Below are 19,799 nucleotides of genomic sequence, written 5' to 3'. Positions count from 1 at the left end.
CTTGGAAATCCAAACAGGTTGAATGAATAGATCAAACTGTATTATAGATTTTTCTTTTGATCAAATCCAAGATAGTCACATGACCATTCCATAATTTGTTACCAAGGTTTCACCCCTTGTACTTAAAAGAATCAAGCCATTCCATCATACACAAAAGAAGTTCTAGTTTCTCACCTTCATCAATGTGTCTGGATCATCTTTTACCCACTTTTTTTTCCATCTGTAGAGATCTCAATAATTATCTCATGAAGAATTCAGAAGACCAGAAAGATGGAACCACTCTAAGACTAGATCCTCTCTACTGAATTCAACTACAAAAAGAATATCTTGGGAAAAGACCAAGCCAAAAGAAGAACCAAACTAAACCCAAAGGTCAAGTTGTAGATAAATGAGTCAGTGGGTTAAGTAAAAGGTGGGTAACCACCACTAAACCCCTTCTTTTTTTACATGAATTTTGAATCTTTTTCAAACTACCAAATGAACCAACTTGGAATTCTTACGTGATTTTTTCTGTAAAAGAACTAATCAATCTATGATTGATAAATGGTATCCTAGACAGCCTGTTTATCTGATTTCTTCAAGAGAAGGACCCTTGTTTTAAATAATTTGAATACAACTCTTCAAGGATCAGAAAAAAAAATCGGACCAAAAGGAACATGAATTAGGATTGAGGATCTCTATAAATACTCGTCGGATCTCTGCTTATCTTTCAATTTCTTGTAGCCCGCATTCAACTTTTAATCCGTTATTACGATCGATCGTCCAATCCACGACCGTTTACGATCAATCTCCGCTGCACACCTTCAAGATCTCCTATTCGATTTCTTTACCATCCGATCCCTACAATTGTAAGTTTCTCTCATCTGCATCTATCTGACCTTTTGTACGTAGACTGCTCTTGTTTCCTTTATGTAGATCCAGCATTAGTGTTCTTTAGCCTTTGTGCTATCTCATTGCCCAGTATAGTCTTCGTGCTATCTATGCTTTGTGCTCTTTACCCCTCGTGGTATCTAGCCAATCGCTCTAGCAAGTCGTTCGTTCTGAAAATGCGGATCAGATTGAACCAGTTTCAGTATCAACCTGATCTGAACAATCGATCTTCAGATTCAAGCGAACAACCTTTTTGTTCAATCAAAAAGCTATGAACAAGTTCTTCCTACTCTTTTCCAATCACTCAAGTTTCATCAATTTTTTTCATATACAGTCATTCTCTCAAAAAATCCTTGACCAGAATTCAAAGCCAAATCACTTACACATTTGGTGGGTAAAGCTCGGTCAAGGTTTTTTTGAAGTTGACTGTACAAAAAAAAGTTCTTGAAACTTTGGGGTATTGGAATTAGTATTTAGTACTCAGACTCAGAGATACAAGTTCTTAAAAGCTTTTGTCAAAGAAAGAGTTGAAACCTACCTATTTAAAAAGTGTTGGATACACATAAATCTCATGAATGAATGAACAAGTGAAAGATCTTGGTCTTCATTGAATGGGTATTTTTTGATATCAACACTTCTTTTTTGGGTTTGAAGAATCATGAAAGAAAATATCAATGGATCATACCACTTTTGATAATGGAATTCTGGTTTTGAAGGTTTCAACTCTGGATTTCAAAAAATTTAGGACTGGTTGTAAGAGACCCATTGAAATGGGTTTTGAAAGTCTTTTGATTCTTCACACTTTGGTTCAATACCTTTAAGAAGTGTGAAGGCCATCATTGAACAGTAGTACTGTGGACTAAAAGATAAACAGTCATCAGATATCCTCATGAATGAGATAAAGCTAAAGAGTCGGGAGTCGAAGAAAGAGCGTGAAAGCACGTTTGTCAGAAAAAAGCCGACCGAATTCGCTTGTTGACCAGACGAGTGAATCGGATCGAGTTTGATCTGGATAAACGATTGGCCTCTTCTCGCTAGTAGTAGTCATGCTTGGGTCTTGACTCTCAGACCTCTCAAGGGTGTATCTTGAGGATATTCAACTCGAGGATGACGATTGGAGCTAATGTCAAAAGATAGAGCACATCGCTCAGCATGAGGGTCAATTTCAAGACCCATCAGATTCAACACGATTGATCTAACTTTTCTTCTCCTTTGAACATGTTCTCTTTCCTCATCTATCTTCACCATCTAATTTTTTCTCATCACTCTTCCGTTCGATTCCAAGTTTATAGATTCATAAGTACTAATGCTTTTGATTTATCTCGTATGAAGAACAGATCTATTGAACTTTTTTAGGCTGATTCATCATAAAGGGTAAAGGGTAAACAGGAAAAGATCTTTTGGGTATTTTATACTTCTTTACTTATCTTCATCACATATTTATAGTGACTGACTTGATTTGTTTTCTTTGTACGGTTTGATTTCATACCAGTTGTTTTTAATATTGTTCGATTTGATTTGTTTGAAGATTCGGGGTTAAAGAATGCCAGAAGTAGTTTATGTTGAGTCTAGTTCGGATGACGAATCTTATGTTGAATCTAGTTCAGAAGAAAGACCAAATGAAAAAGTGATTGTATCAAATCGAGAAACCAAAGTAAGTCTTCTTATACAAAAACCAAGATCGTATTTGATAATAAATTGACCTATTTCTTTCTTTGTAAAACAATAGAAAATCAAAGATTCGAATCAATTAATCGTCACAAGATTCGTAGATAAGGAAAAGAAAACGAATGAAGAGATCGAAGCGTTAAAGAAATGTAACGATTATTGGAAAGAGATTGCGCACACCCGATTAAAGAATATAGAAACGATGAATGTAGCATTAGATTCACAATCCAAAAGGATCTATGAATTAGAAAGATCAATTTCCGATACAAAAGCTGAAGAACTTCGAGCAAAGAAAGCAAGATATGATAGTTGTAAACCTCATGACCTCGATTCAACGAAAAGAATGTCAAATCAATATGGAATCGTGGTTCATAGTATTCCTACTAAGATGAACTTGAATTCATCTGATGAAATCAAATCATTTCAAATCGAAAACTTTGGATTCTTAAACTCATTAACCTCAATCCAATGGATCAATCCAAGAAACCTAGTTGGCAAACTCAACTCATCAATCGTGATTTATTTAAGTGATTTGAACGAGTTTGAAATCCTCTTAAAGAAAAGTTATGTTTTATTTGATAAACAAGTTAAACAAGTTAAAAAGTTTGTGTCGAATTTTCATACTGCTACTGGTCCGGGTGGGCTTGGAAAAGTGGTATGTTTTAAGTGTGAAGGGGTGGGTCATTTTGCTAGAGATTGTATTTCTACTGCAAAGATTGGATTTCAAAGAGAAAGTGAAGAAAGTGAAACGGGTCAAGTAGAATATGTTGAACGGTTTTTGAAATCGATTATTGATTGAATTTAAGGATTATCTATGTTTGTCATTCATTCTCTTCACATCCATTCATTTGGTTTTGAATACTGAAGGCTTTTTTTTGTGGGACTTTCTTTTTTTGGGGGGTTTGTAGTTTGAAGAAATTGGTTTGGGTTTTTAAACAAAGTTGAGGAATTTGTGAAATGTTTGTTTTTCTTTGGTGTTGGATTTTTTGAATCAAATAAAAAAATGAACAATCTTTAAGAGAGAATTGAAGCAAAGAATGACTTTCAACATTACAAAGTGATATTGAAAAACAAATTGTATATTGAGACATTTCTTTTTCTCAATCAATGATTGTGTACTTTGTTTTGTTTTTGATTTCCCTTGGATTGGTTGATCTGTTTTGATCCGTAAATTTTAAACCCAACGCGTTACAAACTGGGTGAGTGTTAAGATGAGGTTCAAGGTTGAAAGATGAATTAAGTTTCAAGTGACTCTAAGGTCAAAGTTTAAGATTAAGATTAAAATTTAAGTGTAAGTATGCTTATAAGAAGAGTTTGATTGAATTTGAAAAAGTTTGAATTTTTAAAAAAAGGTCAGTCAATTCCAGTCAGAGTCAGAGTCAATCGAGTCAATCGAATCGAATCGAATCGGAATCGAATCGAGATGAAACCGATCGAATTGGATTCTCAACCAAATCAAAATCAAAATCAAATCAGTAACAGAAGATTATCCATCATCAATCAACCTAAATCACTTCAAATTCAACTTCAACCTAATCCTACTTCTACTTCCAAAACAAAATTCAACTTGAAACAACCCATTCTCACCAGATCACCTTCTAATCCATTACCATTCATTCAATCATCAAATTCAAAATCAAAACTACCAGAACCAAATCATACTCAATCTCATCATTCTTCAAATCAGATATGTTGGATTTGTTGGATGACCATCAAAAGATTGGTTTATTCGATTTATTCTCATCTCATCAATCTTACCATCACTTCAATCAATTCGATCTGGGTACCTAAACCTATCAGATTAAGATCAAATCATTCTCTTCATTCATCTTACCTTCAATCTCATTCAAACTCTTTAGGACTCTCAAACCAATCTTATTTGATTTGTATCGGTTTATTGATCTTGGGTTCAATCGAAATCATCTTTAATTCTTCATCACTCGATCCTCATCATCTTCCTCTTTCCAATGCTCATCAACTCAAGCTGATCAGAAACCAAATGAAATACGCTCCATTCGATTATCTTAAACAAAACTCTCTCTTACCTGAATCTAATTCAAATTATAATGTTTCTTTGAATTCACTTCAACATCGTTGGATTCATCCTAGACCGTTTTCGAATTCTTCTGGTAGATCTTTTGTTAAACAAGATGTTACCGCTGTACTGCTTAATTGGAATCGTCCTGAAAACGTCGTCTTGATTGTTGCTCATCTTTGTCGTTATGATTTTATTCATTCGATTATCATTTGGAATAATAATCATGATTCGAATCCATTGAAGAAAGAGGTGTGTAAGTGATTGACTATCAATAGAAAAATTACCCCTTTTCTTTCAAAAATGACAAATCAAACTCATTTAATGGTTCATTTTTTGGGGGGTATCAATAGGATTTTGTTCATACTGAATGTGCATCCCATAAACTTTCGATCATCAATTCACCTAGTAATTTATACTTTGTGTCGAGATACTTGGCTTGTTTACAATCGGTGACCGAATACTGTTTTTTTCAAGATGATGATACGATTGTCACTTCGATTCGTACAATGTATCATCAATTCAAATCAGATCCTAAATCGATTGTTGTTCAATCTGATCCGATCTATTCAGTAATGTATGGTCACGAATGGTGTTTCAAAAGTATTCATTCATTACCTCATCTGTCTCTCTGAGCAAGACTTTTCACTAATTTTGAACGTTTCTTTTGGGATGGTTTGGTGATTAGATCAAGCTGGTACATTAGATACTTGTTTTGCTTGGTTAGGACATGGTTCATTCGTTTCGAAAGCAATGGTCTTACGGTTCATGAAAACTGTCTCATCTCTTTCACTGCCGGCTGATCAGATCGCTTTATCAGATAACTTCTTTACCACTTCTTTTAATCAAAAACCTTTGGTTATGGTCACCTCTAGTATCTTTAATTTACCGTCTTTGGCTATTGGATTTAGTGATGGTCATCATGGTTTACAACGTAATCGGATTTATATTGTAATGTTCTATTTCCATTTACTTTTTGAGTGAGGGCTTTGGTTTTGGAAATTAAAGTTTTTTTCTTCTTTTTTTTTGTTTTTTCGTAGCAAAAAGGGGTAGAAGAATTATCTAAAATGGTACAGAAAAACCCATTAGAATTCATACCTAGAATTAATTCCAAAGAAGCATCAATGATGAAATCTACAAACTTTTTGGATACGTACATGTTTGTTTGTAATGTAGAAGTGTTTCCGAATTTAACGATTTTTTGGAATTCTCAAAGGTTTGGTAGTTTGGAGTTGTGGGAAAACCGATTGGGTAAGGTTGGAAGGAGTTTGTCGATTAATGAAGCGGGGGAAGTGGGGATTGAGGATGGGGTTTGGAGTGAGGGTGAGGAATGGGTGATTAGGTTTCCGGTCTCGGCTGCTGTGGATGGTGATCTGTCGACTTGTTGGAGATCGATTAATCGTCAGTATAATTTTATTCCTTGTCTTTTTTTCCGTATATGAAGAAAAGAAAAATTGATTGAGGATTTGGTTTTTTGGGTATAGCGATATCTAAAGATGAATTTATTGGAATTAAATTGATTGATAAGGTACGAGTGAATGAAAAGAAACTCAAGATGGTTTTAACGATCAATCGATCAAAAGAAATATTTCAATCGGTTTTACTTCAAGGTTATTTTAATAGTAAATGGATCACTTTAAGCTTTAGTAAATTTGATTGTGAACGGATTGAAAAAAATCAACTTGAACCGTTGATGAACAGTAAAGGTCAAGAAAAAGAAGGAGAAGGAGAGGATTGGATTGAGAGGTGTGTTTGTTTGGTTGAAGTGGATGGGTTGGGCTTGGGGGTGGGGGTGAGGGAAGGAGTGCAAGGGGAAGAGGAAGAAGATGGGTTGGAAGGGATTCGGTTGGTTAGTTTGTTGGATCATTGGTTTGGTTGGAGTGTTTGGGAAATCGAGTTAAGGATCGAAGATGAAGATGAAGATGAAGATGAAGTTGAAGATGAAGATGAAGATGAAGTTGTAGATGGAGTTGTAGAATAAGGTTTTTTTTTGGGAATAGTTGGTCATATTAAAGTAGATTTATAATTCGCATAGGGTTTTGTGTTGTTTGATATATAGATAAATAGATTTCTTTTTTTTCATAGGGTTTTGTTAATTATTTATAGATTTCGTTTTTTGTCTTTGGATTCTTATCATCATCATCATTCCTGTGCCACTTAATTCTGCATTTTTTTTCTACAGTTTCTATAATGCAATTTTATACTGTTTGCATAAAAATTGCCGTCACTCTTTTTTTATTTTTTATTTTTTATTTTTTTAAGTTGCACTAAAAATTACCAACGTAGATTCTACAATAAGAGCTGTACTAGGCTGTACTCCATTTTTTCAAGGGTGTGAAGTTTGTGAAAGATCACAAGTAATGCTGCCTTTGTATCTGAAATGCACAAGCTTTCTCAACCTTTGGTGAGGAGACTCTGTACAATCTTTAACAATTAGCACATCATGACGTACAGCTGCTCTTGTGTAGAATCTGCGTTGGTAATTTTTAGTGTAACTTGAAAAAAAAAAAAAAAAAAAAACTGGACAATGGCATTTTTTCTGCAAACAGCTGTAGTATATGTAGATCAAAACCTTTTTTTACTTTTTTTTGGCTTTTGGGTTTTTGTGGTTGCAAGATCTTGTGGGGTTTGATTGGCTAGTGTCTTATTTGTGTTGGAGAACTTCTTGGGATCGGATACAGGATTATCCCTTGAACTTTATTTCATCTTCAATAGATCAGTGGTCAGCCAAATTGGCTTAAACTGACAACTTGTTTCCTGGCCAAGTAAATTACATACCAATGCTTGAGTCTATCTAATCATCATGATCCACCTTGGAGCTTGAACTGATCTTTACTTAGTACTCTTTTCAAATTAAAGGTTGTGAAATCCTTTCACTGCTTTCAGATCTTTTTACCACTAATTGTAAAACCTAGCTCATTTTTTATCAATTTCTATCCAAGTACTTAAAAAGTGAGTGGTTTTTTGGAGTAACTGTGAGATACTGTTTGAACTTGTTCCATGTTTCATGTTTCTGGGGAATATGTCAGTAAATCAACTTGAATGGATGGAGGGATGTTACCTTTTGATCCAATTTGGTGATGACTCATGAGAAACTGTGTCACTTAAGTTAGGAATGAACTTTTGTGAAATGATAGGATGGTCTGGATCTGTTTATTGGTTATATAGAACCTGTTAAGAATTTTAAGTTTTCTGCATGAACTTTGGGTATTGGATTATTGAAAAGCTTGAGGTTTATCATCATGGTTAGGAAACTTACTTGACTTTTTTTGTTTCTTGGCTTATGTAAGGTGGTTGGTGTCTTGGATTTATTATCAGATTGGGTTTCTTTTTGTGGTCTTTGGTTTTGAATTGAGTCTTGGTTATGAGCTTGGATTATGGTTTTTAATGATGATTGAATTGGCATTGAATGAGTTTGAAAGGTGCAATGGTTTTGAGAAAAAATACATTTGATTCAAAGAAAAAAGCTTGACTGGATTTTTCTGAAAACTTTGGTAGATTGGTGGTTGTGGTTGGGGGGGAGATTTGTGATAAGATTTTTCTTTATGTGACTTTTTGATAATAAGATGTTTTTTAATAAGTTGATAGTCTGGTCAAACAAATTGTTTTTTCTTTAGATGAAACTTCCTTGATGGGTTTTTTGGTGTTTATAAATCTTACAGCCATTCCGATATTTCTTGTCGCTCCGTTTTGAAAAAGAAAAAGTGAAACTCGGTGAAACCTAAGTTTTTAATCCATAAAACTTTGAAATTGACTGTAATTCAAGGAAATACAGCCAATTTTTGGGTTTTAACCAGTTAAAACTTAAGTTTTGAGCTCATAAACTTTTTCTTTTCAAAAATGTGAGCAACAACAAATATCAGAATGGCTGTATGTCTTGTCCTAAGAAATTATTCTGAGCTGTGCCATACCTTTTTTAAGCTACTTAATTTGCCTTGGTAATTAAGTCAGGAGGAAAATTGGATAGAACAAAACTCAAAGTTGCCAGGAATATGGTGTTATTGATTTGAGTGGTATGGAGTATCAAAGAATGGTTGAATAGAATTGGTAAAACTTGATTATCATGAATCTGGGTCTTCTTTTGTTTGGAGCTTGTGTTTTTTGGGCAGGATTGTGTGGTTAAAGTTTTGGTAAAAGTTTATTTCATCTTTTCTCAAGGGCTTGGAACAAACAAATAAGATCATACATCCTCTTCAACTATGTACATCCTAGAGTACTAGAGTTGGCTTAATTTATGGCTTATGACCTACTAGTGACCAAAAAAATATGCAATAAGGTATTACATGGGAAAGGAATAACTAGCCTCTGACCTTTCTGGGCTAGACAAAAACATATGCAAGTTGATGGGTTATGTTAATATGTAGGTATGTTGTAAGAGAGGTACAACTCATACATACCTTACTTTACTTAACAACTTGAGATTTTTCCCGAAGAAATGTTTTTGTATATACCAATTTTGTTTTGGTCTGTATACATATGTATGATAGAAGTATGAATTAATTCTTTATCAATTTGTTTATTTGGAAATGGTTTGAATGTAAATATTTGGAGAGGTTTTGGATAGTTTAATTCATTGATTTGAAGATTTGTCATGGGTCAAGGGAGAATAGAATTGTGTACATGTGCAGTGTATGTGTAGGCCTTCTGTATGCAAGCTCTTGGTTCGGATTTGGTTGGTTGGTTGTAACTTGTGAGTATATGGGTTTAAATTTCTGGATTTCTACAATCTTTAGCGTTTTGTATTACATTCACTTTTGAGGTATAGCTATTTGATTCAAGGGGTACAAGATGTAAGTTAGTTCCTCTGAGTATGCTACCAACTATATTCCCCACTGAAAGTTTCTACATATTCTTTAGGTTGACTTGATCCTTGAGTCTTTCAAAATAGATGTTACAGTATGTACAGCTATATATTTTGTATGTAGGAAGACCAAATTAGAGGGTAAGGTGATTTGGTGGATAAGTGAAATGTGAGGGGTAATGATGAAAGTATCTGACTGTCTACTAATTTTGTCATGGAGCTTACAGGTGTGAGAAACTTCAGATGCCTCATGATAAAATCTAATACAGATCCAGACCACAGTAAAGATCTTGAACAAAAGGATCAGTGTGACAGATTGACTTGTGGATTTTCACTGGACTAGGATTTCTTGTACAGGTTACAAAGAGATAGTAGTCAAGGTGTGCTCCAGAACCAAAGATCCATTGGATATCCAACAGAGCATCCGTTGGATCCGGATGCCGGAAAGGGCTCTGAAACCATCCAGTGGCCAGATAATCCGGCGTCTTGGTTGTCAGAATGGCCTGAACACGCCAGATACCGCAGTCTAAGTGTGTTGTCAGGGACCCAGACCCAATTTTTGGCCGGGTATACGTCGGATCATCCGACGGGTCTGGATGCCAGAAAGGCCTTTGACATCATCTGGTGGCCAGATAATTTGGCGGTTTGGTTGTCAGAATGGCCTGAACTTGCCGGATAGCGGCCGGAGCACACCTTGAGATAGTAGAAGTAGAGCTCATAGAATCCAAGAGAAAAAGTCAGAAAACTCCTTCTTGCAGTCTCTGATTAAGTGATTTATCAGATTGACTTCTGACTTCTCTAACAGATAAAAAACTTACCCAGTTAAAGTTAATCAAACAAAAAAGAGAATAAGTTTGTAGAAGATGATTTGAGCTCAGTGAATGTTCTATCAAGGGTTTTGACCAAAATCTTTAACGTTCACAGCCAAGGATCTTGTAGGTCCTGCAAATACTGAAAAGAAAAGAGAAACTTCTATACTACAATTGGTAAGTCCTATGAAGACAAGATTGTAGATGAAAAGATAAATCATCTTAGAACTTCACTGAAAGTATTCAGACATTGTTTTTTCCACATCTTCCAAAACATGATGTGACTTTGCTTGTGCAAAATTGATTGATCACCTACAGGCAGTGAATCAGAAGCTGCACTGGAGGAATCCTCAAAGAATCACAATAAAAATGCAGCAACATTCTCTAATTATATCTTACCTGTATTGAAGGCAACTGGGGAATAGGTTTGTTTGGATGTAACACCATTAACAATCACAAATGAAATCATAGTAGCAACTTATGAAGCCATACTTGAAAAAGCACCTGTATATGGTCCAATAAAGATTGTAATTAGCAGATTCAGAAGAGATAGGAAGAGGAAGTATTGACAACAGGTTTTGGAAATGTGACTGGGTGGTTGATTTTTGTAGTCAGCAATAAGATATGGCTTGTTTCTTTTTGCTTATGTTTCAGACCACCAACCTCATACATACATTTTATCTGGTCTTATTAAAACACATTGAAGGATCCATAACATGGTTACAAACACAACAAAATCAGACAAAGACAGTTGTATCAAGTTGTGGTACCTAACAATGACAACATGAAAGACACAGCAGGGGACTGATTTTTAAATTATAGAAATTTTCTTCTTCATTAAGTTTTGTACTTGAGCTGGTCAGTGCTAGAGACCATGCTCATCATAGCCTCCAACCTTTGCATCAGTCCTGGGCCCAAGGAATCAGAATTATCTGGACCTCTGATTCACTTACAGGAAAAGCTTTGGACCTTGAAGTATTTCATGTTCTAGGTCATTGTTTAAACCCCAAATATTCTCAATTTTTTCAGACATGGTACAATACAGTGTGTCTTGCACACACTGATAGCAAAATCAAAGGCAGAGGGAAGGTGATTTGTTGGTCATGTGACATCTTTGAAAAGCCACAGATCCTTTGTATCTGAGATTTCTCAAGAAAAAATCTAGAAGTGAGGCTCAATCACTTCAAGTCACAGAATACCTGGATGCTAACCTGAACAATAGGTGAGAACAAATAAATATAAACGAGAAGGAAGTTAAGTAATAATGAAAAGAATTAATGATAAGGATCAATCTATTCAAATGATCCAACCTACACAGTTTCCAGGTCAATTATAAAAACAAGAAGGAATATCAACACAACAGCTTCAGCAAAAGATCCAGTGTCAATATGAGTTGAGGTGAAACAAATAAGATGAGAAAAATTAGCAAAACAAAGAAAACATGAAGTGAGGGTTTTGAAAAAGACTTACTCTTTTCCTCCTGTAAAATAATGGATGAGGAAAAGAGCATTTGAGCACTGTGAGAAAGCTAGACTTTAAACAGAAAATGACATGACAAATAAATTTCTACAATTGAAATGAGATAGTGAAAATATAAAATATTGAGTCAATTTACCAATCTATCATGAATTCTATAACTATCATGTGAGCTGTTGTGTAAGATGATTGAACACAATATTCACTATGAATGGATGTGTAATTGAAACCACTATTCTACATGTGCAAAAGCTCTATACTGATAGTCTAACAAATGATTGAATCTTCCATTATGTCTTCTTATATAATTGTGACAAGTTCTGAAACTAAAGTTCTAGAGAGACAAAAGGATGTCTCTCAATGTTACCAAATGCAAACTATGCCACTAGAGTCAGACAGCATAAAACTAATTATGTGCCATCACCTTTCCACACAAGTAGGACCAAGTCACCAGAGTCAAAACACAGTAAGGACAAACACTTCAACAGTGTGAATGATCAAACAGTATTATTCAAACTTGAAAGGCCAAGTAATTGTACACCACTTGACTCAAGATCTCAACTTCAGTAAAAGTTCTAACAACTTGGAAAGGTGGTTTCAACCTATAATGAGCTTATCTCTCTATCTATCTCTATCACACACTTTCCCTGCATTCCAGAGCACACACTCTCTTTTCTATATTTTCTCTTTTATAACATATATATATATATCACATTTCTAAATCAAAATACCAAACAACTGAACCAAAGATGAAAATACCACTCATCTTATTATGTTTACAAATCTCCTTCTCTAAAGCTAGACCTACAGATACCTCAGAATATCTCAAGGTTTCTGAAAAATTACTACGTGAACAAAATCTTGGCTTTTCGGAAGACTCTTGGGATTGGGACCTTGTAACACAAGAAAAAAACAAATTGTCTGACATTGATTCAGATTCAAATGACTCAGATACCAGTCATCATGGTGGAGATAGGATGTTCTTGGGTGCGACTAGCATTCAAAGCCGTCCTCCAAGCATTTGGGAAAGAGGCAAGTTGATGAATCTCCTTTCAAAATTTTGCTTAAATTTGATCAGGAACTCTGAGGGGAAATGATTAAGATATCTGACTGTCTACTTATTTTATTATGTGATTGACAGGTGCAATGGGATTGGAAGCACTTGTGAAAAAAGATCAACCAGATTTGAACCACATTGAAGACAGTGATATCACAGAACAGGGTTAGTCTGAATCATTGAATCATGCTTTTTCACTGGACTGAAATTGTTGTAAAGGTAAGGAGACACCAGAAAAAATCATAGCACCCAAAGGAAAAGGTCAGTTGATCAATGAGTGGTTTTTTTCAAGTAGCTCATCAGATGAATATATTTTCTCCAACAGAAAAGCAAACCTACCCAGTTACAGCTGATCAAGAAGGAAGGGGTATATGTATGTAGACAAACTCTGGAATTCATGGAATGTGTTACATGAGAGTACTGATCAAACTTTCAAATGGTCTGACCCATTTGAGTTTTGTAGTGCATGATGATATAGGTCACAGAGGTCCTGGAGGATCTTCAATATTTGGAGAGAAAGGAGATACATCATCATTGATCCCTCTGATCCTCAAATTCCTGATGGAAAATTCCCTCAATGTGAGACTTCACTTGAATAATTTGCTCTGTAATCCTACAAAGTTTCACAGCTGACATAAGTGATGTATGTCAACTTCATTCATTTTTCCTCAGGACGTAGAATGTAAGCTATACAATAAGAGTTTCTGAAGGATCAAGAAGAAGCTGCAGAATGTTTCTCCAAGTGTTGCCTACCCATATGGAAAGACATTGGGGGGTGCTGTTTGTAAACAAGTTTGCACAAGAGTATTCTGTGAGGTGCTCATATTAGAGGTGATTCCTGGGCAAAGAAACAGGGCTCATGAGGATTGAGAAAGATACATGGTTTGTTGGAATGTGATTTGGTACTATTGATGAAGGATCACTGGTAGTAGTATTTTTGTAGTCAGGAATGAAATGTGCATGGATATCTGTTTTTTTCATTTTTCCAGTCTTGTGCAGAATTATCTTGATTGAAGAACATCAAATCACCCAATCAATTCATTACCAACACAGCAAACCAACCCCCAAAGATTTTTTATTGAGGTGTTGCATTCACTCAAAGAAGGAGTTTTTTGTTTTTGTTTTGGTATCATAGGATATGCATTTTTTTATCATTATGTTCAGTACAGTTAAACCCGTCTGATATTGTACCCCTCTAAAGCCTTAATCCACCTGTAGGCATGGTTTTTTGGTTCTCCCAAGTTGGGTGGGGCCAAAATGTGTTGAAATATTATAGTTCTGCCTATCACAGTAACCCATACCCAAGATTTGAAAAAAACTCCAATGTAAACCTATAAGAAAATTGGCCGGTAGGTAGGTATGAATCCTCAAAATCTTGCTCCTGAGTATCCTCACACTAATTGGATACATACCATGAGTGACCAAGAAGATGTTTCACCACCAGAGCACTATGGCATCAATACCGCAAGAGCACCGCACTATGTTGCAGTTGCGGTGCGGTTGTGTAGCGCTTTTGGGCGCCGCAATAGCAACGCAATATAGTGCGGTGCCAGCGCTCCACAATCCGGGTTCAAAAAACCCCTTGGTCAGAAACCCGCACCACAATTGCGGTCGGTTTTTGACGGTTATTTAGGGCAAATATTGCGGAAATAGGGCAATATTGCGCATTTTCCGCAATATTTGCCCGACCGCTCCGCAACGGCAAGTTACAAAAAAAACACCCCATTGCGGAGTGGTTGCGTAGCGTAATAATGCGCCGACTGCGCAACGCAATGGAAATAGGTTGAAATCCATTGCGTTGCGTAGCGCTTGCGGTGTTGATGGCATAGTGGCCAAAGTGCTTGACAAAACAAATCCATCTCAAATCACACGCATTAGAAATTGTTGTAATGTTCATCAAGCTCAGCTGAGAACCCAACCCGTATTTTTCATGTCTTTAAAAGGATTTCAATATATAGCCATGAATGTATGTCTATAGAGGTTCTTCCCAACAAATACAAAATCCCTTTATAGCCATAGAATTTGCTTTCCACAGAGGGGTATGGGTTTAGAGGGGTTTGACTGTCTTCAAGACTTTTGACAATCCATGGACAAACAGTGGCTCTCTTAAACTACCTCCTATGTATCTAGACAAGATCTCATGCATCACATAGCCTCACAATTGAGAGCTTGTAGTCAGATGAAGACTTTCTCTACACTGTAATTGTTACTGGCTCATAAATTCCGCCTATCCATGATGGGAGTCAGCTTTGGTAGGAACCAGTCAATGGTGTCAAAGGTTCCCAAAGTTGATCAAAACTGTCTTGGATCAAAGATCCATCATTCCCTATGCTTCCAGCTATTGACCCTTACTAAGTTCTGCAAAAAGAGGCCCAGTTTTGCAAATGATTCCAACTGCCTTTGCAACCACAGAAGTGTCCCCTGAGATTGCAATTATGAGGATTGCACTCAAATTCATTCATCTTAGAGATTAACTCCAGGTAATGTGGGATCAGAAGTCTAACGTCTCTTCATTGTGTGATATCCAAACGGCTGGTACTGTAGAGCCACAAGGTGACTCCTATTGTAGACAGCCCAAGTGCTGTGATACTTGGGAGACTTTGAAGTAGAATTGGGATATGTTTACATCTATCTGATGAGACATCAAAGCTTGGTCATCAATAGGACCAAATGAGAGCCACCTAAATTATTTGGTGTACTACCAGAAATTTTAATCTTGACTGAGGCCCCACTTGTTTGATGTCAACCTTGCAGGTGTACATTTTGCAAGTGTCTACTTGTGCATGTTCAGGTTGACAATGTCTGCCTCACAGGTTATTATAAGAGCCTGGGCTGTTTGGTAGCCCAAACTCAGCCTTCATGAAATCTGAAGATCATGGGCTTCATGAAGGGGATATTTTTTATACATAGAAGTTATTCAAAACATTGATCAAAGATTGATTGATATTTCATCTCACCCATCCACATTGATCCAATATTGATCAATGTTTCCTCTCACTCATTCAAAAGATCTCACCTGGTTATCAACCTACAACTCATGTTGGTTCAAATTTTGATTTTCAAATGGTTCATGTACTTGATCATAACAATTGATCCATCATAGAAATATCATCTCATACCACCTCTATAGAAAACTGAAACTGTCAAAAAGAAAGGAAAAACTCACACTCAGTCTCATCCGAGATACCAGTTATCCAAGCAGGGCAAGACAACTGCTTATCTTGGCAGCCTATCAAATTTGACCAATGTGGAACAATGCCAAAGCCAAGTCTATGGCAGTAGGCACCTCAACCTGCCACTCCAGAATGTAGTTAAACAACCAACCTGCCAGGTTGACTAATTTGACTGGTATATCTGCATACCTGCTGGGCATACGCTTCACCCTTTTTGAAAGAGGGTGTACCAAACAGCTCAACACCAAGTGCATGCTTCAAACTGCCTTGAAGTGTACACCTCAGCATTTGAATGGGTCAACCTGCGAGGTTGACAGCTACCAAACGGGACCTAAGTTCCTCCCATGGTCTTTGGGGGCGAAGGGCTCAGTTTATGTTTACAAATTTGCATATTTACAAACTGCAGTTTGAACACGGGTTGAGAAAAGTGAACATCAATCTTTGCCGACCATATAGAGGAAGGCAGACTTGTACAGAACACAGGAAATCTTAGTAGAAGGTCATAAGGAATGCAGGCAAACCTGCTAGTTGTGATAGGGTAAACCATGTATCATTAACAAAATGTTTTTGATTTCTGAACAGCAATATAGGCTTCACCATTCGGACATACCATCAACAAGTTTTGAATATTCTTCTCAAATTTTACCTGTCAGATTTGCTCAAACACAAGAAATGCATAACTTTACGTAAGCCTGGATATATCATTATGCGGCCTGGATCTATGAAATTTGTCTCAATTATGCTTCATAGTTATCATGAGGGATACAAGCTCGAGAGAATGCTAATCAAATTCAGTCGATCCACAGCAGGATCCATTTGATGTTCCAAAATGTTAACCCTGCGGCAGCGGACACATCTAGAAAGAAGTAAAGAAACGAGTATCCGCAACTTTCTATAGAATTGTCTTCTACCCAGACCGAGACATGTTGGAAGATCCTCTTTATACATAGTGATGTTTCTGGCCAATCAGAGGACACATCCAGAAGAAACGTAAAAAAACAAGTACTCGCGACCCTTTCTAAAAAAATGCTACCAAGAACAGGGCGTAGTACGAGATCCTGGGTGTGCACAGCAAATTTCGTAGCCGATCACAGAGCACACATTTAGAGGATACCGCCACCCCGTATCAATCTCTTTTTTACCAAGAACAAAACGTAGTGGCGGTACCCGTTTATACACAATGTCGTGTAGCCCATCTGCTTCGTGACTGCTGCTTCAGCCTCTTTAGAGACCAGGAAAACATATAGATACCCAATGAGCTCGTCAACATATCCATAGTCAATCTTTTTGCATCTTTCTTACATTTTTCAATTTTCCTTTGTTTTGAGAGTTTCCCCTCTTCATAAAGAATCACTTGCTTTGCCCATAACCAAACTTATTAGTTAAATACGAGTTGGCTAAATCGAAGTTCATCACTTGAAAGATATAGAAAATTACTCGAAGTCTTTTCTCATACCTCATTAGCATCATTGCAAAAAATAGCTTCCAGCATCTACCATTGAACCAGCACCCGGTCCCCACAATGAAGTTCAAGGTTGTGTTATTCTTTCTGAATGTCTCAATGATGGCAGCAATGCCGATGCATCGTCCCGCTGGTTGGAATACTTGGAGAGCGCCTGACTATGCTGAAGCTTCTGGTCGTGCTGAAGATGGTCAACAATTTGCCAAATTCAAATGTTCATATAGAAGAGGATGCTTGCGTAGCTAATCGAGGCAATCCTACAAATTCCATGGTCCAACTTCATACTAGAAAGAGAGACAAGTTATCAAACCTACACAGACATAGTAGGTTAGACTTATCTTGGCTGAAAAGTCATATTCAAAGCTAGACGTTCAAGATGGATAAGCATGGATCACTGACAGTCCCCAAATGTGTCAAGGAATTTTCAGTGAGGGAGAAACTTGACGAAATCTTACACAGACAAGGAGATCATGCAGACCATGAAGGAAGAAATCGTAAGTGCTCTCCTTTCTCATCGTTTTGAACACTGACTGATACAAAAATAACGGAATCTGATGCGTGTAGGGAAAGCAAAAGAGTTAGCAAATAAGATTGTTGAAGGTCAGATTCAATGTCCTCAATGTCTTGTTGGCCCACCAAATTGACTTGTAGTGTCCTGAAATCAACAACAACTTATACAGCAATATTATTGAGACCAAGAAAAAAGAAATCGAGTACGTATTTTAAAACCTTCTACATCAAAAAAAAGCAGGTAATCAAATTTCGGATGATGACTCAACTCAACATTACCAAAACACCAATTATTTGTAGGTAACACTGTTGTGGTAATGGAAGGAAATGAGGAGGAGTCTGCTCAACTTGGTGAGCCAATTCATCGTGTATATAAGGCATCTCCACTATGTATCCAGAAAACGCCAAGGTTTACTTTCACTATGGAATAAAACAGAAATCAGTGTGTAGAGTGACATTAAAGCTGATGTAAGCTATGTAGACGAAACAGATCTTGAAGAAACAATTTCATCAGTACTTGGTTCCGAACTTGTTGAGGGCCAAGAGGCCGTCAATTCAGTACTGGAGGCAGTTCAAGGGATCTTCGCAGAAGTGGACGTAGCAGGGGTTATGGAAAAAGCATTCGAGTTTCTTGGAGAATTGATATCATCATGAGAACAAAGCTTTTTTGGAAACCAAATCCCAATGTTTGACTCAGAGGGAACATTGGCTTGCATATGTTCTTTGTGAATATGTTACAAATATTTGTCAAACATTTCCGGTGGTCTCCGTCATAGATTGGAAAATTAACAATTTCTAGATCAGTGGAAGAGAATTAAATTGTTTAGAGGCATTTCAACAACACTGCTCCGCTGAGGTATGAGATACATAGTGTGTTCTAAACCTGTGTGACACCTCTACAGTTAAATGAGAAGGCAACACAATACAAGACAAGCATACATAGAGGAATAATTGTGTGGTGAGACTAGCATTATGCGGCATTGGGTACACTATGGCCAGAATTTTGATTTCTCCCACATGATATCATGGTATCAAGGGAAAACAATAGAAACTACACAAAAACAAGTAAATTTTGGTGGCCACATTTTGTCTGAGCAGTTTGGAAAAACACTTCCTTGGCTAGAAAACCTGATCCCAACAAATGCTTGCCAAAGAAGAAGACTTAACTATGTAGAGATGTTTGACAAAAATGTTTTCTTGGTTGTTACCATGCATCCATGCTGATATTTAGAGAAAGAAAGATGTTGAGTAGACCACAAAAAATTATGACTCACTTTGTTAAGTTAAAGACACCTGTTATCCATTTTTGTGCCTCATCACAGAGCATGTTTTTCAAGTCATGGATTGCTTGACTGCATATATCAATAACTATAACAAGTAGTAAGAATTGAGACTCATTCACCTGGGATACTGTGAGGGGTCAGCTACTTTTTGGCTGACTCTTCACTAAAAAAGGTGAAGTAAGGGTGGAATAAAGATTAACAAAGTCTTTACTTGGTATAAACAAGTAAAGACTTCAGTTAGTTGACCTCTAAGAAGAGGGTTTAAAGCCAGTGGGATGGCTGAGTAATCCTTCAAAGGAGCTTACTCAAGAGCTCTGTTGGGGATAGAGCCTGCAGAACTTTACACTCTGATTGCTCAAAGGTTCCGCCGGATACTTTACACTCAACTCAGGAGGTATCCTATGCAATTCTAAAGCTTGGTTCTATAACTATATAGTCCCACTAGTTTAGAACCACCGCTTTAAAGCTTACAAGGGCTTGAGGAAGGCTGTAGAACTATAAGATCAAGTACAATAAAATCACTATACTCAATATTCTTGGTAAGAATCAAGTAAGTTGTGATGTGGAATTGTGGAATGATAATAAGTTGGTCCTTCTTCTAGAGTGGGAAGAAGAGGAGTTTATATATTCCAGATCTAGGCGTCAACTTGTGGTT

General features: G+C 36.6%; 4 protein-coding genes across 4 annotated transcripts; all 4 read left to right on the top strand.

Annotated features, from left to right (window-relative positions):
• Positions 1-2,413: 2,413 nt before the first annotated feature.
• Positions 2,414-3,337, top strand: MELLADRAFT_67783 (uncharacterized protein; the record flags this gene model as incomplete). Its single annotated transcript, XM_007416268.1, has 2 exons — positions 2,414-2,524; positions 2,600-3,337. 2 exons carry the CDS (start codon positions 2,414-2,416, stop codon positions 3,335-3,337), a joined length of 849 nt encoding a protein of 282 aa, XP_007416330.1.
• A 906-nt stretch (positions 3,338-4,243) lies between these two features.
• Positions 4,244-6,427, top strand: MELLADRAFT_111799 (uncharacterized protein; the record flags this gene model as incomplete). Its single annotated transcript, XM_007416269.1, has 6 exons — positions 4,244-4,825; positions 4,927-5,176; positions 5,262-5,524; positions 5,614-5,974; positions 6,058-6,319; positions 6,340-6,427. 6 exons carry the CDS (start codon positions 4,244-4,246, stop codon positions 6,425-6,427), a joined length of 1,806 nt encoding a protein of 601 aa, XP_007416331.1.
• A 5,981-nt stretch (positions 6,428-12,408) lies between these two features.
• On the top strand, positions 12,409-13,186 carry MELLADRAFT_111798 (uncharacterized protein; the record flags this gene model as incomplete). Its single annotated transcript, XM_007416270.1, has 4 exons — positions 12,409-12,646; positions 12,801-12,881; positions 12,936-12,977; positions 13,098-13,186. The coding sequence occupies 4 exons, from the start codon at positions 12,409-12,411 to the stop codon at positions 13,184-13,186; spliced, it is 450 nt and encodes a 149-aa protein (XP_007416332.1).
• Positions 13,187-17,727: 4,541 nt separating this feature from the next.
• MELLADRAFT_67782 (uncharacterized protein) lies at positions 17,728-18,515 on the top strand (the record flags this gene model as incomplete). The annotated part of the gene is made up of 4 exons (XM_007416271.1): positions 17,728-17,845; positions 18,032-18,064; positions 18,162-18,212; positions 18,343-18,515. 4 exons carry the CDS (start codon positions 17,728-17,730, stop codon positions 18,513-18,515), a joined length of 375 nt encoding a protein of 124 aa, XP_007416333.1.
• Positions 18,516-19,799: the final 1,284 nt, after the last annotated feature.

This window comes from Melampsora larici-populina (genome assembly GCF_000204055.1).
Source record: "Melampsora larici-populina 98AG31 unplaced genomic scaffold MELLAscaffold_58, whole genome shotgun sequence".
NCBI classification, from domain to species: domain Eukaryota; kingdom Fungi; phylum Basidiomycota; class Pucciniomycetes; order Pucciniales; family Melampsoraceae; genus Melampsora; species Melampsora laricis-populina.
Note: the sequence above shows the minus strand (reverse complement) of the source record. Positions and strands in the feature narration are given on the sequence as shown.